This window comes from Dasypus novemcinctus, chromosome 3 (assembly GCF_030445035.2).
Source record: "Dasypus novemcinctus isolate mDasNov1 chromosome 3, mDasNov1.1.hap2, whole genome shotgun sequence".
NCBI classification, from domain to species: Eukaryota; Metazoa; Chordata; class Mammalia; order Cingulata; family Dasypodidae; genus Dasypus; species Dasypus novemcinctus.
This window is the reverse complement of record NC_080675.1, coordinates 37289850-37312472: the sequence shown is the minus strand read 5'-3', so window position 1 is coordinate 37312472 and position 22623 is coordinate 37289850. Positions and strand designations below refer to the sequence as shown.

At 38.1% G+C, this 22623-nt stretch overlaps 1 protein-coding gene across 50 annotated transcripts in view; it reads left to right on the top strand.

Annotated features, from left to right (window-relative positions):
• SIPA1L1 (signal induced proliferation associated 1 like 1) overlaps positions 1-22623 on the top strand; it is a 399857-nt gene that overhangs the window by 238749 nt on the left and 138485 nt on the right. For 49 of the 50 annotated variants that reach the window (XM_058293142.1, XM_058293172.2, XM_071213827.1 and 46 more), the window contains one exon: positions 13871-15665. In XM_058293142.1, the coding sequence (XP_058149125.1) occupies positions 14168-15665 (1498 nt within the window). In that variant the 5' untranslated portion in view covers positions 13871-14167. Of the gene's footprint in view, positions 1-12490; positions 13245-13870; positions 15666-22623 lie in introns of those variants that run through there. The other variant, XM_058293155.2, reaches the window with a different exon arrangement.

Genomic DNA, 22623 nt, shown 5'->3' with positions numbered 1-22623 from the left:
CAGAAACTGAACCCAGGACCTCCCACATGGGAGGGGAGTGCCCAACAGCCTGAGCCATATTGACTCCATATTTTTTTTCTTTACAATTGATGGAAGAATATTAATATAGTACTATTTACTACAGTCCATAGTTTGCTTTAGGTGTATTTTTGCCCATATTTTCCCACCCTATTATTAATGCTTTGTAATTATAATGTACATTTGTTCTAATCCATGGAAGAACATTCTTATATTTGCTCTCTTGACCACACTCATTGTCCATATAGAGTTCGCTATGTAATACAGTCCAATGTTTCATCTTCTAGCTTTCCTTCTAAGGACATACACAACCCCAAACTGTCCCTTTCAGCCACAATCCCACCCATGTATTAGCACTGTTATTTGTACTCACTACAATGTGCTACCATTACCTCTATCCATTTCCAAATATTTACAATCAACCTTATTACAAATTATGCACTAATTAAGCATCAGCTCCCCATTCTTATCCTTACTCTTATCTTCTGGTGAACTATATTCTAGGTCATTAGAAGTGAGATCATACAATATTATATGTATATATAATAATAGTGAGATTATACAATATTTGTCCTTCTGCATCTGACTTATTTCACTTAATAATGTCTTCAAGGTTCATCCATGTTGTCACATGCATCAAGATTTCATATCTTCTTAAAGCTGAAATATTTAGTTTACTTTTTAATGTCTTAGTCTTAAATATAAAGGAGTAGCCAGTGAATGCGAGCAAATGAGCAAAACCTTCCATGTGAAAGGCACTGGTCAAAACTAACAGAAAAGAAACAAATTTGGGGAAGAATAGATACTGTGAAGATAGAAAGAAAACTTTAAAATTTGATGTAATTTTAGAAGGATGAGAGAAAATACTGTAACCACTAAACAAGAGAATGTTTTTTTTAAATGGAAGAAACAGTGAGGACACAAAAGCTCTTCAAAGTCCAGACCAGTGGGAAGCAGATTTGGCTCAACTGACGGAGCGTCCGCCTACCATATAGGAGATCCAGGGTTCAACCCCTGACCCATGTGGTGAACTGGCCCACGTGCAGTGCTGATGCATGGAAGGAGTGCTGTGACATGCAGGAGTATCCTCTGCGTAGGGGAGCCCCATGCACAAGGAGTGCACCCTGTGCAAAGAAAGTGTAGCCTGCCCAAGAGTGGCACCGCACACACACACAGCTGACGCAGCAAGATGACACAACAGAAAGAGACACAGATTCCCAATGCCGCTAATAAGAATGCAAGCGTACACAGAAGAACACTCAGTGAATGGAGAGAGCAGACATCAGGAGAAGGGGGGAAGGGGAGAGAAATAAATAAATAATAAATCTTTAAGGAAAAAAAGACCAGTCCAAGAGCCATTTTGAAAAATTAAATAGCCTTGATGGACAATGAAGTTCGAAGAAATCTCTCAAATACCTAAAAGGAAAATAAATGGAAGGTGAGGGAGAAAGATAAGAAACAATTCCAGAGATCCAGGATCCAACAAGTGGGGAATTTACAGAATGAGAGAGCAAAGAAAACAAAGAAGTGGAAAGTATTTAAAAAAAAAAGCTCAATAAAATTTCCTTTAACTGAAAGTGGTGTGTTTTTATATTGGAAAGGCCCACTGGGTGTCTAATAGAAGGAATGTGTTTAAGACCCACACAAAGCCTACCCCCACCTAAAAGAAAGAATCCTTAAAAAAAAAAAAATCCATAAAAAGGGAAAATCATATAATACAAAGAATTAGGGATGAGAACTGCTCATTTCCAACAGTGGAAACTAGAAGATAATTAAATAATACCTTAAAAATTCTCATGTTAAATGTTTTATAACCTAGCATTCTGTGCTCTGCCAAAACCATCAGTGAGTTTAAGGCTAGCCATGCCAAGATTGATCATTTTAACCACCCTTCCTAGACAGTTGCTGAGTCTATTAAAATAAGAGAGTAAACTAGGAAAGAGGAGACATGAGATCTAGGAAATGCATAGCTCATCCCAGGAGAACAAAGAGGAACTGTCTGGATGGAATGTTCTAGAAAATACCTTTACAGTAGTCCTAGAGATCAGCTGGGTCAGATGGAGCGTAAGGATGGAGGGTTTTAGAAGAAAGATCTCCAGGAAAGGAGAATGGGTTTAATAGGGCACCTTTTGCTTTTGACCATGTGCAAAACAGTGATGAGAAGAATTTTTTGCTTCTCTTGTTGAGTTGAGGAAGAATTAGGGTTTGTTTATAGAAACTAAGCAAATGAAAAAAATCAAGCAATTATTAAGTCTAGGAAAAGTTAGTTAAGCAATTGAACAATTGGTTTATAACCATAATAATATAAATCTTGCTACAAATAACTATATAATGTAACATACACACACATACATACAGAGAATGGGCCAAAGGAGGGGGAGAGGCTTGATGGAAACACTAATTTTTCATCTTTTGCTGTAGGAATTCAATAGGTAATGTCTGAGATTGATAAGATGTTCAGAAAGATTGTCTTTTGAGAATCATGGATACTGGGGAGTATAGCAAGAACTCAGGGAAAGAGTGGGAAGACCAAGTTTAGGGAAAGCATGCAGAGCTCCAAGGGCCTGCTGAAGGAATAGAGATGGCCAAGAGCTTGTGGGGGTATGAGAAGGAACAAAATCCCCTCTGTTGTTTGACAATCATATATTTCCAAATGTTGAGAAATTACAGAGCCAAAATATATGACTGTTTTCTGGTTTACTCAACCATATCTTTTCTCTGAAAATTTCATTGCCTCTACAATGTAAGGATGTTTCTGTTTTAACTGTATTGCCATTAAACTGTATTGCCATTAAAAAAAAATATTTCATTTGTTCTTATATAAGTTTTTTGGCAAGTTGCCAGAATCATTTGTCTAGGGCTCCTATTTTCAGAAACAAGGTATATGTATATATGATTCAAAATGTATTGAATGTAAAATGTTTCATCAGATATTTTGTGTCTGCTTTGGAGGGGGAGATTCTCTGCCTGTCCTGAACATGAGCAGATTCCTTCACTCATCTGTGCCCACCCCTTTTTGATTGGTGGCTCTGTTACTCAGTCTTTTCTGGGGAGCTACCCTGTGAGCTGGATCTTTGCTCTCCTCTGTGGGAATGCTCCTAGTTCAGGAAACAACTGTTCCTATCATTCAGTGTCTGTCTTTGTGTGCGTACCCAACCCCCCGTGCAATATCTAAAGAATACACAAACTATTAGGAGTGGGTGCTTGTGGGGATGGAATTAGGATATCCTGAAGGAGAGGTGTACTTTTTAATTTATTCTATTCTGCACTGAATTTAAATTTTTTAAAATACCATGTAATTAGTTGATTAAAAAAACAACTAAGAAAAGGGGCACAACAAAGGGGAAACTTGTGTATGTGAGAAAAATTATCAGAGGGTAAATGATAAAAATTTTGACCTTCATAGTCTGATGGCATTTCTTTTTCATTTCTGGTTCCTGCAGATCACCCATCTTTCCATTTTCCTATAAATGTGTTTATTTGCTTTGCTAGGGGTTTTAACATAGCTGATTCTGTTGTGCATTAGCTTACGTTGTGGTAGTATCTCACTCAGTTCTAACTGATTCACTTCTTGGTGCTATTGTAAGAGATTTGCTCATTGTTATGCCACTTTCTCATACCCTTTGATTGTGTGTAGATAGGCCAGGAGCAGGTCAAACTGCCATTATTTTTCATTCACTGCTGTTGTGAAGGCTTTTTAAGAAAGAAAGATGAAACTGAAACCTGTGTTAAATTTTGATTATCTGAATTTATTTTTGACATGTCTCCCTCAACCCAGATATATATGAGATAACCATAATTAGCATTTTCAAGTACAATATTCTGTTAATTTGTCAGTTTCCATTCTATCTTAACTAAGGCCATGTGACTTTCTTTGGTGATAAGGTCTGAATGAATCTCGGCCCTCCAGAACCAAAAAATTTAGAGAAAAAAGGCCCAACCATGTCTAGAGTTAATTTCCATAGGTATTTGCCAAAGATGCTGAAAATAAGTACTGCAGACTTCTTAGCTTAAACAACAGTTGTCAGGGTTCTGGAGGCTAGAAGTCCAAATTCATGGTGTTGACCAAGGCCGTGCTTTCTCATAAAGGGAAGAGTCCATTCCATGACTCTCCACTGGCTTCTGGCATTCTCAGCTTGTGGTGCCATAACCCCACCCCTGCCTCCATCAGGTGGCCGTCTCTTTCTCTGTCAATGCCTCTTACTATACCTGGATTTCCCCTTTTTATAAGGACCCCAGTTATGTTGCATTAGGGCTCACCCTACTCCAATTTGGCCTCATCTTAACTAATCATGTCTTCAAAGATCCTCTTTACAAGTAAGTTTCCATTCACAGGACCAGGGGTTAGGACAGGAACATATCTTTTCTGGAGATACAATTCAGTTAATAACAGTAGTAGAAAGGGAGGCATTTTTAGGAGAATGGGCCCCCTGGTGCAAGAAACATGGCTTAGGAATCAGATCCTCAAGTGGAGTGACCAGGTGTATTAGTTTTAAATTCCAAATGTAAGGTCAGAGAGACCCTCTCTTCAGGCTTAGTTGTCCAGCGAGCTTTATGAAAAGGAGGCAGGTGCCAGTTGGTCTTGGATTCTAGTCATAAATTAGACATTAATGGAGTGGCAGTGAGCCACTGAAAGTTCCCAAAAGACATGTGCCTTGACCACTGCAGCATTTTAAGGAAGTCAATTGTTAATTAATACTTTTTCTCCCAATTGATGTATTTCAAACCGTGCTTAGATAGAGATACATGCCAGCTTTGTACTTCACAAGCGATACTCCTCCTAAAATGACAGGACTTTTTCTTTTGAAATGTATTTTCAGAGTAGTTTCTCTGCCATAAATTCTTTTGCTATCAGTCCAGTGTTTAGAGAGAGAGAGAGAGCCCACTTTGCAGTGAGCACTTTGTGTCTCATGCAGTACACTTAGCATTATGACTCTGGGCACATCATTCACTTCTCTGAAACCCATTTCCTCATTTATAGAATGGATATACTTCATGGAGTGGTTGTGAGGATTGGAGGAATGCACATGTATGAGTGAAATGGATGAGTCCTGCACTCTCAAGACCCTCTAGGGGAGATAGGTTATGCCCAGAAATAAGGGTACAGTGAAACAGACAAATATTGTCACAGGCAATCTGTATTTAAGGAAATGTTAAGGCAATGCAGAAGGGTTTTATGTTTTAATTTTTTTCTTCTAAGTTCTTGATCTGTGGGTGGTATTTTTAAAGTCTATGAAAGTGAAATATGGCCATTGTTGACATTAATGATGATTTGGGTCATTATTGTGCATTAGAAGACCTTTATGTTATCCATTGTTCTTATTGATGCTACTTTCTACTCCTTTCCTAAGCTAAATATAAATGTGCTTTTTCAAGTGTGCTTCCTTAAATTCTTTTTGGAACAAGTATAAATATTCAAATGAGAATATCATGATATCCTTAATAAAGCCATTTAGGAAATTATGTTTTCTCTTTGGTTTTCTACATTCCCCAGATTATAGGGATGCCAGGGTGGAAATGTTCCTTCCCTGTTACCAACAGGGACTGGCTTAGTGCAGAGCACTAGATGGTGCTCAGATAACCCATGTCTGCGGCCTGAAAAGCTGTCAGCAGATTCTCAGCTGCAGTTTTTAAATATTTCATCCTTTGTGGATCAAAGGTAATTTTCAGGGCTTATCCAATTTAAATCTGGTTTAGTAACAGTTCAGGCCATTTATATCCCTTCTGCCCTCAGAGGAGAACATAAATACTACCAGACTCTTTCTCTGCAGGCTAAAACACAGTTTTAGTTCCTTAAGTGATCAATAGCCATATTATTTTAATAATGCTCTCTAGGATGTTGGCCTGTGAGTCTAAATGATGACAGTGTTAAAATTTAGACCAAAACTCTGCAGAAGAAAGATTCTGAGAAGGACAATCTTTGTTTAGGTGGCAGCTGTGCCTGATATTCCCAGGTCCCTAGACTCTTGTGAGGAAATAAAATGGAGGCTGTTGGGCATGAGGGGACTTCCGTGTCAGTCTGAAATATGCTCTTTTTTGTTTTTGTTTTAAGATTTATTATTTATTTCTCTGCCTCCCTCCTTCCCCCCCTCCCCCCACAGTTGTCTGCTCTCTGTGTCCATTCGCTGTGTGTTCTGTGTCCACTTGTATTCTTGTCAGTGGCACTGGGAATCTGTGTCTCTTTTTGTTGCACCATCTTGCTGCGCTAGCTCTCCATGTACACAGTGCCACTCCTGGGCAGGCTGGACTTTCTTTCGGGCTGGGTGGCTCTGCTTACGGGGCACACTCCTTGTGTGTGGGGCTCCCCTACTCAGGAGGACACCCCTGCATGGCATGGCACTCCTTGCGCGCATCAGCATTCTGCATGGGCCAGCTCACCACATGGGTCAGGAGGCCCTGGGTTTGAACCCTGGACCTCTCATGTGGTAGGCGGATGCTCTATCCATTGAGCCAAGTCCGCTTCCCCATCTTAGCATCGTTAATACTCTGTTTTATTTTTTTTAGAACTATACTTTGATTTTTTTTTTTAATTTTTCAGTTTTTTTAAAATTTTAAACACCTTTTTTTTTTTTTTTTAAGGATTTACTTTATTTATTTCCCCTTCCCCCCTATTGTCTGCTCTCTGTGTACATTTGTTTTATATTCTTCTGTGTCTGCTTGCATTCTTGTCATGCAGCACTGGGAAACTGTGTCGCTTTTTTTGTTGCGTCATCTTGCTGCGTCAGCTCTGTGTGTGCGGTGCCACTCCTGGGCGGGGCTGCATTTTTTTGCGTGGAGCGGCTCTCCTTGTGGGGTGCATTCCTTGTGCAGGGGACACCCCTGCATGGCATCACATTCCTTGCAAATGGCAACGCTGTGTGTGGGCCAGCTCACCACATGGTTTAGGAGGTCCTGGGTATCAAACCCTGGACCCTACATATAGTAGGCGGATGCTCTGTCATTTGAGCCACAACCCCTTTCCTCTATGTTTTTTATATTCCTCTTTGATTTTACTTTAGTTAGGTATGTTAGCATAAGAACACCTCCTTGGAAAGACCTAGCATCTGTAGAACTTGAACTTGTTTGGTGATTTGAATAATTGAAAGTTTACATAGTGCAGTATTTCATCATTGGTGACCAAGGGTGTATTCATCATACTTCATTCCCAGATCATATTTGATAATAAGTTGTTTAGGATGAGAATGTAATAGATATAAGCCAGCTGTTCAGTAATAGATCTCTGTGCAGTGTTAGTTTGTTTTTAAATTTATTTTAAAGGAATATTAATGAAAACATTAGTGCATTTATAACATTCATCTGCTTCTTTGGTCCCGTCTGGACTCATGATATTCCTGGTGCCAGGCATGGAAACTCTTGAGTGGCCCTGATGAGTTGGTAAGCTCTGGTTCCTTTTCCATTAAAGTGTTAATTTACTGCTCCTAAGTTCTTTCTTTCTTTAATAATTCTGATTCACATCTACCTTTCTACTTTGGGCTCCTTACACCTGGCTCTTTGTATTATATTAATTGCTTATTGAATAAGCTTAGTCATAGTTAAATATAAGAGCTAAATATTCACATTTGCAGGCAATCTGGCCTTTGTTTATTTCTAGTCTTCTTTATTTTGCCAGCTATTGAATCATTTCACTACTTATCAGTAATTACACCGTGTGACTCCCACCCCCCTCCCTTATTCTATCACTCCTCTTCAACCATCACTTTCAGCCAAATTTTCATGTTCTTTCCTTCACCTTCAGTTGCACAAAGTAACTTCAAGTCTTAAATTGGCCTTTGAAATGTAACCTCCTTCGTTGAACTTTTTTAGTTAGGAGGTGGGTAGTCATGGAGGTGGCAAAGGGGCTCTCTTTCGGTTCTTAATTAACTGGCCGAAGAGGTGCCTTTCAAATTGCCTTTTTGTCTCCAAATCTCAAGTGAAACTTTTTATTCTCTTATAGTAAGTTTTGTATTCATAACTTCTTTATTCACTTTGTTAAACTTCATTGCAAAACTATTTGAATCCATTTTGTCTGCATTAGTGTTGTCTTTTAGACTGTGAATATTTGAAGAGCATGGAACTAGTTTTATCAACTGCATTTTCCTCAATATTTTCTGCTTTTTGTTGAAGGAAAGAAAAGAAATAAAGGAAGGGTAAAATTCTGATCTAAAATGTATGTGGGCAAGTCGTTCTATGACACTGCACAGAGATGTGTTTGTTTCAGGCTAACTTGAAAGAGTGAAACATCCCTTCTGTCTAAGATGTTACTGTCACATACATAATGTGAGTGAAAATTCAGGAAAACCAAGAAGGAATGTAAAGAAACTAGTTCACCTTATTTGGTTATCTTAGCTAATCTAATATTCAAATACTATGAAGTATTTCTATTTTAAAATAAACTTTTCTTTTACATTCTGAAGTAAGAATATTTGCAGGTATTCTAAATCTGTGTACACAACTTCACAAATTTTTTACATGGAAATTTTGATAAGTACTCTAAAATTGTATACCTCTATATTATCTGAACATTTATATGGTCATTCATCATGAAGATTCCTTCGGTTGCCCTGAAACATTGAGAACTGGCCCTGTAATTGAGGATATACAAGTTAATCTGTCAGCAACCTATTTGGGGATATAAAAGCATTTGATGAGGAATGAACATGTTTTTGGTGAATGTACCATACTGCATTATAAATTATTTCAGGGCAGGAGTTATAGTTTATTGCTTTTGTTTTTTTGGTGTGGTTTTTTTTTTTTTTGGAGGAGGGGTTCCCCACATTTACTTTTGTAGCCTTTAATCTGTGTTCTTTATGCCATTGGCCCCCAAAAAGTTTCCTGTATTGTGACTTCCATTCAGTTCCTTGAATTATTCATTGTTCTCACTTCCTTACCACCCATTTGTTTCTTGGGGGAAAAAAATTAATATTTCCATCTATTTTTTTTTCTTTAAAAACTTATTTTCCATTTTTTTGCTTGTAAGTACAATATTGGTTCATTGCAGAAAATTTAGAAACAGATAAATGAAGATATCAAGTAGACATCTGCATATATATATTTTTTAAAGATTTATTTTTTATTTCTCTCCCCCTCCCCCCCATTGTCTGCTCTCTGTGTCCATTTGCTGTGTTCTTTTGTGTCCACTTTTGTACTCTTGTCACCGGCACCAGGAATCTGTGTCTCTCTTTATTGCGTCACCTTGCTGTGTCAGCTCTCTGTGTGTGCAGTGCCACTCCTGGGTAGGCTGTGCGTTTTTTACGTGGGGTGGCTCTCCTTGTGGGGCACATTCCTTGCACGTGGGCTCCCCTACGTGGGGGACCCCCCCTACATGACACTGCACTCCTTGCGTGCATCAGCACTGCACGTGGGCCAGCTCACCACACGGGTCAGGAGACCCTGGGTTTGAACCCTGGACCTCCTATATGGTAGGTGGACACTCTATCAGTTGAGCCAAATTCACTTCCCTACATATATTTTATATGGTGTTCAGGAGTGTTAACAGCATAGAGTTGATATTTAAAGCTGCAAATACCTATGACATCAGCAGTCAGACTACTGGTAACCACCCAGATATGTCCCTAGGTAATTTTAGTGCTCTGTCTTCATTCAGTTACACAGTCAACTTGTGATCCAACCAAATAAATATTCTGCTGTCCATAATAATACTTTTGCTCCTGTGTATCAATCCCTGCTATCCCATCCTAATGCTGTATTCTTGTGCATCCTAGTAGTAATACTCTTCACATCCCCATCCCAAAATAGGAAGCATGGTAAGAGAAATAGGCCAGGGATACCACCCACTAAGGATACTGAGGAATGGGCAAAAAGGGAGAGAACAGAGGTCAAGAGATGAGAGAGTTTTAGGAAATGGAGGGAGGAGTTAAGATTATATTTATAACCTCAAAGAGCTAGAATGACAAAGACTTTTTGGCAATGAAGAGGTCCCTAGAGATGCCACTTCCAGCAGTCTTGGGGGCCTGATGTTCTGAGAACTGACCAGCTACAGTTCAACTTAGTCCAACCAAGAGATAGACACTATTAGTAAAGGAGTGTGCAGTCAGAATGAGAACAGTACAGAGGTGGCATGATGCATGCATGTCCCTGTCATGAGCTTTACCACACTTCACCTGTTTTACTTGTCTGCATCCCTGCTTCACCTGCAGCGTCCTGGAAGGGAGGAGCTGTTTCCTGAGATATCCCTAGCACCACTTCTGTGGACTGTGCAGAAGAGAATGTAGAAAAGCTGGGGGCAGTTTAGACAAGAAAAGGAAGCACTGCCAGAAGAATGGCCTTATAAGAAAAGGGGGTGGTAGGTTAGTTGTGACAGAACTCCGGAGATGAAAGGACTATCAGGAGAATTTGAATGAGTCTTTTTGTTCTCTCATATAGTTTACAGAAATGTATTGAATTAAACAGTGATCGCACTAGATGGGATTGGTATGCTAGCTAAATGAATCTACCATGGACCTAAATAGTACCTGTAGCAATAAACATACAACAGGGAAAATGTTTTAAATAGCCTACTCTTTCAACAGATGCAGGTGACATGGTATGAATTAGTATTGCTCTTCTGTTTAATTCTGTAGCTTTTTACCATATTTATTGATGCTTGGGCAGGTTTCTTGATAATTGAGAGAATTGCTAATAATCATCAACATATGTTTGCTATTTTAGTCGCCCTAAGGAATAGGTTTTTGAGGTGTTAAAGATGATCTGTCATCATTTGATACACATGAATACTTTATTTTGCTGTAAATTTAATAATAAGTGCAAGGCATATGTATTTCTACATGTGGTAGTCAGTGTCCGAGGTTTATATTGTACCACTTTTAAAGGAGGCTTAATTGTATTTAAACCTAGTAAATGAACTAGGAAAAGATTTTGGAATGATTCTCATAGAAAGGAGTTATAATTCTTATTAGTGATTCTCCTCCCTTTGACAAGTCACTTCTGCTTTGTAAGTGAGCCTTTTTATCTTTATGGACTTTGTAATGTCATGAATAATGTCTTCAATACTAATACTAATACTTGATCTTAATTCTTGTTGCTACTTTTTATATTCTTGTCAGTCCTTTTCAACTAGAGATACTAAATGTTTCCTCTGAGCAGTCTTCCTGGTGATAATTGAGTAGCAGTCATAAAATAAGCAAAAAATATTATCCACTCTATGATCAGGCTCCCAGTGTTGGTCGTTTAAGAATTCATATCTACCCAGACGCATGCTGATTAAGACTTATGGTACAGCTGATATTAGAAAACAGCCATTCTAGAACTTCATTTCTAAATACGAGTTGATTCTCTCCAACCTGTCCTCCTCATTGGGTTGATGTCACAATCTGTATATGGGGTTTTCATGTTCTGAATAAGGATGGGGAAAGGGAGAGAAAGAGAGCAGGTAGGAAGGAAGGTTATAATGACGGAAAAGAATCTATTACTTAACTTAGTCTCCACTCTCAAACTTTCCCAGTGTTTACAGGTTGTTAAATTGTGACTATTCTCTCCCTTTATGTACCCCATCTATATTTTGAAATGAAAAGAAGAAAAATTTGAGTTATTATAATTAAGATGTAGAAGAAGGCTTGGCCTTTTTTTTTTTTAATAAGAAATTTTTATGTTTAAAAGTAAGATTTTTATTTGGTCCTAAAATGTATAGGTATATATATAAACACATACACATGTATACACATATATACCTATACATAATATGTTTATATATGAAGCATGTGATATGGTTTTAAAGAGAAATACACTTAGTAGTGTTGGCCAAGTCACTTCTATTTGTTTGTATTTTAGTGCTTGGTTTTAGTTTCTTCTTGCATTCCATAGAACTTCTCAATGTCCTAAAAACAACATTCTGCAATAAACCATTTTCTCAGAGAAATAAAATGTGACAAAAATTAGTTTTTCTCATGGTGGGGTTGATGTGTTGGCCTTTGGGAGAACAGAGTTTCTGGAAATGGAAGGTGATTATTTGGATTTCTGTGAGGTTGTGAGAAATATTGAAACTATTTTTGTAGGCATCTACTTAGAATTATTCTTTATGCTAGTGTAAAGTATTCTTTCTTTAAAAGATATTTCATTTCAAATACTCAGCATCTTTTCCTAGATGGAAAATAGCTCATAGATTCTGGTTTAGATTTTTTTTTTTTTAGATGGACTGGTGTCTACTTTGCATTTTGGTTCAGTTGGCTGGTTTCCTTCCCCTTTTACGAGGAGCACCTCAAGGAGCATCTCTTGAACCTTTCCTGTGGCTGCATGTGCTGCCCCATACTGCCTGTGGAAGCAACAGTTAGCATGTATTCCCTTGAGGGGTTACAGTTGAAAGAGGAGCATGTAAAGTTCTGAAATGTAAAGAAAATCTTAGTCATTTGATGATAAAAGCATCTAGAAAGCTCAAAAGTCAGGTTTAATTAGGTTGCTACGCAAAACCATTGTCCCTTTTAGAAAAGATGGTGAAGAGGAATGAGAGTGAAAACAATTGGTGTTTCTCAGAATCACTGCACAGACCCAGCAGCAGGAGCCCAGCCGGAGCTCTCTGCCTAGCTCCACATTCTGCAGGCAGTGTGCATTTTTGAAACACCCCTAAATGTTCCAGCTTATAAATAGCAGCCAACCTTCTAAAATGATGGTGCGTACTGCAGGGGAAATTAAAGCGGCTGCCTTGGAGGCAGGAAGCCGACTAGCGAGATGCTTAATTATTGTGGAAGTAAGTGCTTGTTCCCGTTGAGCGGAGAGTGCAGCGTGCGGGGCTGTCCTCCGGGTGTCAGAGCAGTGATTTGTAGACAATGCTGCCCTGTCAGTGCAGTGCTGGTTCAGCAGCATCTTTCCAAACATCTATTTGGCAAGAATTTAAAGGCCACATCTTGTGTAATTTGTGGAGTCTTCCATCCTCTGCTGTTATTTTCAGGATGTACGCAACCATGCAGGATTTTGGACTCGGGATTTGTGCTTTTTGCCTACTGAATGACATGCTCACGTGGAAGTTCGTTTTTGTCGCCAGTCACCTGAAAGGATGTTAACAGTTCTCTGTAATCTGTTGGGTAGTATGGAGATGTCTGTAGAGAGCAGCAATTTATTTCTACTGTCTCCATAAATTAACACTGATGGGGCGGGGTAGGTTGTGATGCATAAGGAAATGCAGGCATTTTGTTAATTGGTGAAATATTTCTAGCTTTAAGAGTAGATGAAACTAAGGAGAGCTTGGAAGAGATGGTGGTGAATGTCAGAGTCCTTCTGAAATATTCCTTGTCTGGGTAAGTAATAAAGTAGAAGAAGAGTGCTAATGGCTATAATGGCTCAGAGAAAACCCTGCTTATTTTCTCTCTGCTGTATTTGCTCTTGCCAACTATGTTAAAGCTTTGTAAGGAACAAAAAACAAGCTTTGCTTTGGAATATGAAAGATATGAGCATTGCAACACAGTCGATAAAATCATTTTTAAATGCTTAGTTTTGTCAAAAAAAACCTGGCTGTGCTTTTCACTAATTGTCTGATGTTGTTAGTTGCGTCTTGAACTTCTGGTCAGCACAGTGATTTACAATGTTCTGTGTTTTTAGAAGTCATTGGAGCAAAGGTCTTTCTAGGAGAGGAGCCTCCGTGTCCTAGAACAAGATGTCCCTTCCCCCAGTTTGAAAGGAGTCAGTTAAGCTGAAGTCTTAATAGTTCTTTATTTTTTCCCTTTTACATTTTCAGTGGTGGATTTTATTAAATGCCTCACTTTATTCCTTTCTTTCGTACTTGCTTTACTAAGTACAGATTGTAGATTGTTAACCAAACCCATTATTGAGTCTTTTGTTTTCATATATATGGTTTCAGCAGTTGCATATTTATTTTTGGATGTTTTTATCAAATACTAATTCAACTTGTCCTTTTCTCTTTTAGAGCAAGCATGGGATTATGGCATTCACAGAATCACAGTAATACAAGTTCCATTCCATTGAAAGAAACCCATCTATTAATGTGAAGCCAAGGAATTATTGTGGATTATATTATTTTGAACATCTGGATTTTCACTGGTTTGAAAAATAAGGCATCATTTAACCTTTTAAATGAAAAAGATTAAGATCTCATGCAGCTGTTGTTTTTTCTGGAAGCTGTTCTCCAAAAGGGAAGTGCATATTTAAAACCCAGATATGATGGTCCTTTCTGTAGGAATTTAAGTGTGATTGCTTTTACATCATGACCAGCTTGAAAAGGTCGCAGACGGAAAGGCCTGTTTCCACGGAGAGGGCCTCCATCGTCGGACAAGATGGCACTCCCAAAGTCCACACCGATGACTTCTACATGCGGCGTTTCAGGTCCCAAAATGGCAGCTTAGGATCCTCAGTGATGGCTCCTGTAGGGCCCCCTCGAAATGAGGGTTCTCACCATATAACCTCGACCCCTGGAGTCCCAAAGATGGGGGTTAGGGCAAGGATTGCAGATTGGCCCCCAAGGAAAGAAAACGTAAAAGAATCTAGCCGTTCAAGCCAGGAAATAGAAACCTCAAGTTGCCTTGAGAGCATGTCCTCCAAAAGCAGCCCTGTGAGTCAGGGAAGTTCTGTTAGCCTCAACTCCAGTGACTCAGCCATGTTGAAAAGCATACAGAACACACTGAAAAACAAGACAAGACCGTCGGAGAGCATGGACTCCAGATTTCTCATGCCGGAAGCCTATCCCAGCTCTCCCAGGAAAGCTCTTCGCAGAATACGGCAGCGGAGCAACAGTGATATCACCATAAGTGAACTGGATGTGGATAGCTTTGATGAATGTATCTCACCCACATATAAGACTGGACCATCATTGCACAGGGAGTATGGTAGCACATCTTCAATTGATAAGCAGGGAACGTCTGGAGAAAGCTTTTTTGATTTATTAAAGGGCTACAAAGATGACAAATCTGATCGAGGTCCAACTCCAACCAAGCTCAGTGACTTTCTTATCGGTGGTGGAGGCAAGGGTTCTGGTTTCTCTTTGGATGTTATAGATGGGCCCATCTCACAGAGGGAGAACCTCAGGCTCTTTAAGGAAAGGGAAAAACCACTTAAGAGACGTTCCAAGTCTGAAACTGGAGACTCATCCATTTTTCGTAAATTACGCAATGCCAAAGGTGATGAACTTGGGAAATCGTCAGATCTTGAAGATAACCGATCAGAAGACTCTGTCAGACCCTGGACTTGTCCAAAGTGCTTTGCCCATTATGATGTCCAGAGTATATTATTTGATTTGAATGAGGCAATCATGAACAGGCACAATGTTATTAAGAGGAGAAATACCACCACGGGGGCTTCGGCAGCTGCCGTGGCATCATTGGTCTCTGGACCTTTGTCCCATTCAGCCAGCTTCAGCTCCCCCATGGGCAGCACAGAGGACCTGAATTCCAAAGGAAGCCTAAGCATGGACCAGGGAGATGATAAAAGCAACGAACTTGTAATGAGCTGTCCGTATTTTCGGAATGAGATAGGTGGAGAAGGCGAGAGGAAAATTAGCCTTTCAAAATCAAATTCTGGTTCCTTTAGTGGCTGTGAAAGTGCCTCCTTTGAGTCTGCCCTTAGCTCCCATTGCACAAATGCAGGAGTGGCGGTACTTGAAGTGCCCAAGGAAAACTTGGTGTTGCATCTAGATAGAGTGAAAAGATATATTGTGGAACACGTGGATCTTGGTGCATACTATTATAGGAAGTTTTTCTATCAGAAGGGTGAGTGGAGATCTTTTACTTTATTTTTTTTTTATTTCATTTTGCTGTACTCTTTGGAAAAAGTAAAATACTGTATAGTAAATATAGTAAATACTTTTTTTGGCAGTGCGACATAAGCTTTGCATGAGTTCTTAATCTTCCTTGATGGTTATAGTTAAGTAACTGTTGTTGCAATTTAGTTTTTTGCACTCTTTGGGTTACTCTTTCTTTCCTGTATAAAAATGTTTTCTATATTAAATATTGATTTTTTTTTAAACTTTGATGAGGTGGATGAAATAATGGTTTCCATTGTGTAGGAGACTTGCTATTATGCCATCTTTAGGGAAAAATGTCATTTAGTCACCTGAAAGTATAAAGTTAAAATATTGTGAATATAGACTTTTCTTCTAAGATTTGCAAAAGCAATCAATACTGCCTTTCGTGTATTTAGCACTTTCACAGTTAGTACAGGATCATTTGTTTTCTGCTTCAATGTCCACATCAGTCCATGGGAATTATAGTACATTCTTACCCATGTCAGGAATTTTTGTGAGAATTATGTTATTTGAAAAAATCTATTGAACCAGTAAATCTCAGAGCAAAGAATGAGATTATAGGTCTTCTGGATTTGAATAGAGAAGGCACCAAAGAGATACGTTCCCTTAACATGTTGGCAACCTCCTTTCCAGCCTTTTCTTTTTTGTGAGGAAAGGATATACATACTTTGGTGGTTTTTTAAAATTTATTTTATTTAAGGTCTTTATTAACAGGTACATATATTGTTGAAATTATATTTAATGTGCAGTTTTATCTTCTACTTTTACCAAAGCCCTTGTGATTTATTTAAAAGTAATATAAATGAAGTTTTATGTGTTTTCTAATAGCATTTCTGAACAGCATTATTAATTCAGGAATGAGTTTAGGTTGTGCATGTTCCCAAGCTGGGAAAGAGGATGACTGCTAACAAAGGATGCATACCAACCTTGTCCATATTCACTAGACCAGTAACCTCTGTAGCCAGGTAAAGGTAGGCCTTTGTTGCAAGTCTCCCTGTCTGCAGACTTCTCAAGTAGCATTTTGATTTCCCATCTACTATGTTGGGGGTCTGAATCTTATTTAGCTATATTCTTCTGAATGAAGTTGAATTTCAAATCTAGTACTCATGATAACTTTATGATATTATTCATTTGAGAATAAAATCTATTTATGATTATTACATGATGAATCCTGTTTAAGAATTTAATGACCAAAAGAAATCTTGTCTCATTACTAAATATCCATGTTTCATTCCGAGATATCTGTGACATGCATAGGAGAATCCATATGATTATGAAAATTCCAATTTCATTTTTAAACAATCTTTACTTTCTCCAAATAATTTTCTGGAGTTCAGATTTTAGAAATCAATTTTTACTTGTACTGCGCTTTAGGGTGCTGGGTTTCTCAACCTTGTTACTCCTGGCATTTGGGGCCAGATAATTCTTCATTGAAGGGGCTGTTCTCTGCCAAGTGGACTGTTTAGCAGCATCCCTGGCCTCCATCCAGTAGCATCCAACCCCTCCAAGTTATGATAACCAAAAATCTCCATGGGGGCAGGGGAAAAGGGGAGCAAAATCCACTCCTTTCAAGAATCACTGGTTTAAGCCCAAGACAATTCACTTAGTAGATGCCAGTTACATCCCCCAACCTCAGTTGTAACAACCAAAAATATCTCCAGACGATGCCAGATATCCCTGGGGGTAAAATTGCCCTTTGCTAAGAACCACTGCTTTACTGTACTTGGAAAAATTTTCCACAGGTGTTTTTGAGCTATCTGTATATTAAGAGGCCATCTTGCCCAAAACTGGCACTGACGATGAGTCAAATATAAGAGAAAACATCATTTTAATCTTATTTATGTCATAGTGGACACTTTATTAGGCAATATAATAATATTAATAGTGAACATTTTGGTGCTCTTATGTACCTTGCACAATGGTAAGCATTCAACATGACATGCAATTTCTCATTTCAACTTCTCAATGCTCACAGAGGTAGGTGCTATTATTAATACCGTTTTCCAGATTCAAAAGTGGAGTTTGAAGAGGCTTATATGAGAATTGCCTGTACTTTCAGTCTCATTTTTCTGTAAATGTAAGTTTAAAACTTCTCCAGAAATAAAGTATAAAAAAAGTCAAATTAGTGTATAGAAAAAACAAAAAAAAAACCTGGAACTTGAATGGTTAAGTGAAATAATATCATTGAGTTAGTAAATGGGGGAGCCAGGATTTGACATTTCAGTTTGTATGACCAGAGTCTATGTTATTAACTGCTGTGCTCTGTTCTCTACTGTATTAGTCTAAAAAGAAGGGGTATATTTTTAAGTGTGGCAGAAATTTCTCTGAAGTATTTCATCATTCAAAAATATGTAATAAAAATTTGAATACCTGTATTCTAGAGTAAACCTGTTTAGATCATAAATCCTCATAAATTTTAAAGCCACTAATCCAAAGTAGTTCCAAATATGCATGGGAAAGACCCTCTTACCTACTTTGATTAGGACTGGTTAATTGAAAAGAAAATATCAGTTAATGCTGGGAATCATTCAAAAGTACACAGCTGCAGTATTTTCATTAAAGCATACAAAAATATATTTATTTGTCAAACTCTTATTGTGAAGTCAAGGACTTTTATTTTTTGGCAGTGTTTTCTCTATTTTGAATTTGACCTGTATTTATAGTCTAATTCCTAAGAGCAAAAACACAGACATTAGCAAAGCAGTCAGAGTACAGAATCTTAGATTTCATGACTTTTTCCCTCATTTTAATTTATCTGGTACACACCTAATCCAACAACTTTTTTTAGTAACTTGCTTTTATTAAGTATTTCCAAGACTTCAACTTAGTTTTTATAGAAACAGCACTTAATGTTATACTTGCATTTCATCAGCTTTCACATTTAATTAAATTTCATAATTTATAATACCAAGTCAACTGGCATAAACAGGCTTGGTAGGACACTGCCAACTCTTTGTTGGCATGCAGTCTAGCTGGTGGGAGCAGGAAGCCTCTGTGGTCCTCAGGATTGCCTGATAGCCTAAAGCATTCCATGTGCCCCATGGGGCATTCTTCAGCATAATTTAGAGGGAAAGGGGAGCAGCAGTTAACCCAGGAAGTTTATCTATAAAAGTCATAGACCCTAATGACACCTTCCCCTGGACACTGGCGGTAGGGAGAGGGATACAGCACCTGTAAGAGCTTGGCTTTGAGAGTGATGGCCCCTTGAAAGTCAGTTACAGAGAGTTCTTGCTATAATAGCTTATCTTGGGCCAAATAATTAAATATTTCTGTTTTTTAGTATAATTTTTGACATATAGCTTTTATTCACCAAAGTTAGTACAGTAACGTATTTTTCCTAATCAGAAAACCTTTGAAGTCTTCTTGAATGAGTACATCATTGTCAAATGTAATTTGTAATTTATATTCCAGCAACAGGGTGTAACACTACTGACCTGGTTGTCACCTCAACCTCTGCATCACTAGATATTTTCCATTCTGCTCCTTGATGCATTCCTGACTTAAGTGTGGCTAAGTTGTTGGAAAAAATAATTCACTTTACTGAGGTTCACTTTATAGCCAACATTATGTGTAAAATTTAATTGTGTTCAGCTCGTGAAGCTGCCCTCACTAATATTACATTATTTTTGTAAACATTATTATGCAAATAAATACTTTAGAGTATATGTGGCCCTAATTTATAAGTCAGCTAAAGCCATAGATGGAATGATGCTGGACCAATAGATTTAATCTAATTGTTTGTACTTATTAAAATAAGTAAAACATCATAAATCTTCTTTCCAGTCCAGTCTCCCACCCACTTTTCTACTACTTTGCTAGTGTGTGTGATATTTGTGTTTTTGTGGGTTTTTTTGAGATTTATTTTATTTATTTCTCTCCCCTTTCTCCTGTTGTCTGCTTTTTGTATCCACTTGCTGTATGTTCTTCTGTGTTCGCTTGCATTCTTGTCATGAGGCACGGGGAAACTGTGTCGCTTTTTTGTTGTTGCATCATCTTGCTGCATCAGCTCTCCGTTTGTGCGGCGCCACTCCTGGGCTGGCTGTGCTTTTTTCGCATGGGGTGGCTCTCCTTGCGGGGCACATTCTTTGCACGTGGGGGATTCCTACATGGGGGACACCCCTGTGTGGCACGGCACTTCTTGTGCTCAAGCAGCACTGCGTGTGGCCAGCTCACCACCACAGGTCAGGAGGCCCTGGGTATCGACTCCTGGACCCTCCATGTGGTAGGCGGATGCTCTATCAGTTGAGCCACAACCGCTTTCCTATTATTTGTGTTATAAAGACTCACCCATTATTAAAAGACAGTAATGATACAGCTAACATTCATTGTTTTATTCCTTTGTGCTTTATTTAGACCTCCTCACTTAATGCTCCACGAACCAAGAAATGAACCCATCATTGTCATAGAAGTTCAAGTAGTACAACCATGTCCTCTGCACAAGCTAGGCAGTAGGGCAGCCTACTTAATATTAATCTGATTGATGTCCCTTTGAGGGTATATATATTTTATATTTAGTTTTTATTTAAACAGTCACCATGATTGATGTACCGAGGAAATGTGTAACTGGAAAATACTAAATTATAGAGTAATTATGACATTCCTTGTAAACCACATGGCCTGTTGAAGAAGGGACTTTTTCCTAGCCATTACTTCTTACTTTCTGTGACTATCCAGTTTTGCACTGAAATTGTCTCTGAGGCATGTCCTCCCTAAATCCTCTTTGAAGGATTTATTAATGGAAGACCAAGAAGCTCATGGGTTGCCTTGGCAGTAGCATTTGCTGCTCCATTGCTAGCAATGCTGATAGGCTTATCTGCATGCTGGTGGGGCATCATTCTCAAAGTCAAGCTCTTGAAGGTGTTATATCCCTCTTCCTACTGCCCAGTGCCCAGGGGAATCTGTCGTTATCTAGTCTGAAGCTCGTCAAAGAATATTTTCCCAGTACTTCTGAAAAGATGGTAAGCTAGTGCTTGGGCACTTAATTATTCTTCTGATAACTTTTAAGCCACCAGATTTGATGGTACATCCTACTGTTGCTGTTCTCCTTCCTACACCTGTACCTCTCCCCATCTTAACACACACACATGTTCACAAATCAGTTTCAGCAGTATTCCAGGCCCCAGGCTTATCCAGGTTGAGGAGACAAACATGCCAGATTTTAGTTGCTATTGTAATGTCAGATCTTCTTTCTTTATTTCTCACCCTCTTGTAATCAGCCATTTTTTAGCACCGCTTTGAAATATGCACACTTAAATTCATTTGCACTTGAAGTGACTTCTTTATCATTGATATATTCTCACTTTGGTTACCAAGTTTCAGTCTGTTAAATGAAGCTACTTCACTGAGAGCTTTTAAGACTTTTAGTGATTATTTTATGGTACATATAGCATATAAAGGAATACCATTCAATTAAGCATATTTCTAAAATTTTTGCTTATTTTGTTGACTTCCTCTTTTTCTTTCTGTCTTTTAAAAAAGTCCTGTAAGCACAGCAACATTAGGCTTGAGGAAAGTATAATGGGATGCCTTAAGGATCATTATTCTTTGTTTAGTTTTTTGATGTGGACAGTTTTGTATTTTAGGTAAAGGAAGAACTCCAGAGGCAGCAAGTCTGTGTTAACAAACCATGCTATGTGCTTCTTGTACTTAGTAGTTAATTTATGTCATAATTAATAGTGAAAGATTTTCTGCATTTATAATAATTTATTGTTTTAATGTCCTTGTCTTTATTTTTTTATTGTGAACACATGAACTTTATATAATTCATTTGAAGGTAGTTCTCCAAATATTCTGCTATGTGAAATCCATGCACACATCTATATATAGGCATATATATATAAGAAAGGTGATTTTCTTTCCTTTGCCTTTGATTAGGAAGATAAATAGATTAGATTGTGGAAGTGAATAGAAAAGTATTTTTTTCCCCAATAAAATAATGAATTGAAATTATTTCAGATTTTTGTCCTGGTCAATCTTTATAATTATCCCTTGTTCTAGACTAGATACTACTATTCAAAATTATATTAGTAGTGTTTTATTTTCCTTAAGAAATGTTATGAGCCAAGGATGGGATACCTAATTTTTCATGGCTACAAACAGGTATTATACTAAACCCATATGTTATAATAGTCTCTAATGTTATTTTAGGGCATTGACAGTAGGACCAAAAATCAGAATACTGGGCTAATTTTGCTTCTGATGAGCTTCTGACCTCAATAACTTTTTTTTTTTTTACCTTTATTAAGATTAGAATATCTTAGAATTACCTATAATTCTCTTGATATACTGTCTAATTTATGGCCAGTCATGTAAATTCTAGTTTGTGTGCTATAATATCACAGCATAGTATTATTGATTAGTATTGAATAGTATTGATGATGGTGATGATGATACAAGCTGACATTGATATAGGCCTTACTATGTATTAGGAACTATTCTGAATTCTTTATAAATATTTGTTCATTTCAACCTCACTACAACCCTGTGAGTAGTTTTATCCCCAGTTTATGATAAAGACTAAGATACAGATTTTACCAAAGTACATGGCATTAATAAATGATTACAGATTCCTACATTGTATTTATCTCTAATCAGAAGGTAGAGGAGTGCCTGATACTTATAGGAGAGCATCTTAGAAAATGGCTACATATTAGGATCACCTAGGCAGTTTTTTTTAAGGCTCTGGGGGGCTTGGGATTAAACCTGGGACCTCCTATCTGGGAAGCTGGCACTCAAACACTGAGCCACATGAGCTTCCCTGAATTGGTTTTTTCATTTGTTTTGCTTGTTTGTTTTTGTTCTTTCAGGAGGCAACGGGAACTGAACCAGGACCTCCCATGTTGGAGGCAGGAGCTCAACCACTTGAGCCACATCCACTCCCTAGGCAACCTTTTAAGAAATACTGATTCTGGGTCATACCTCAA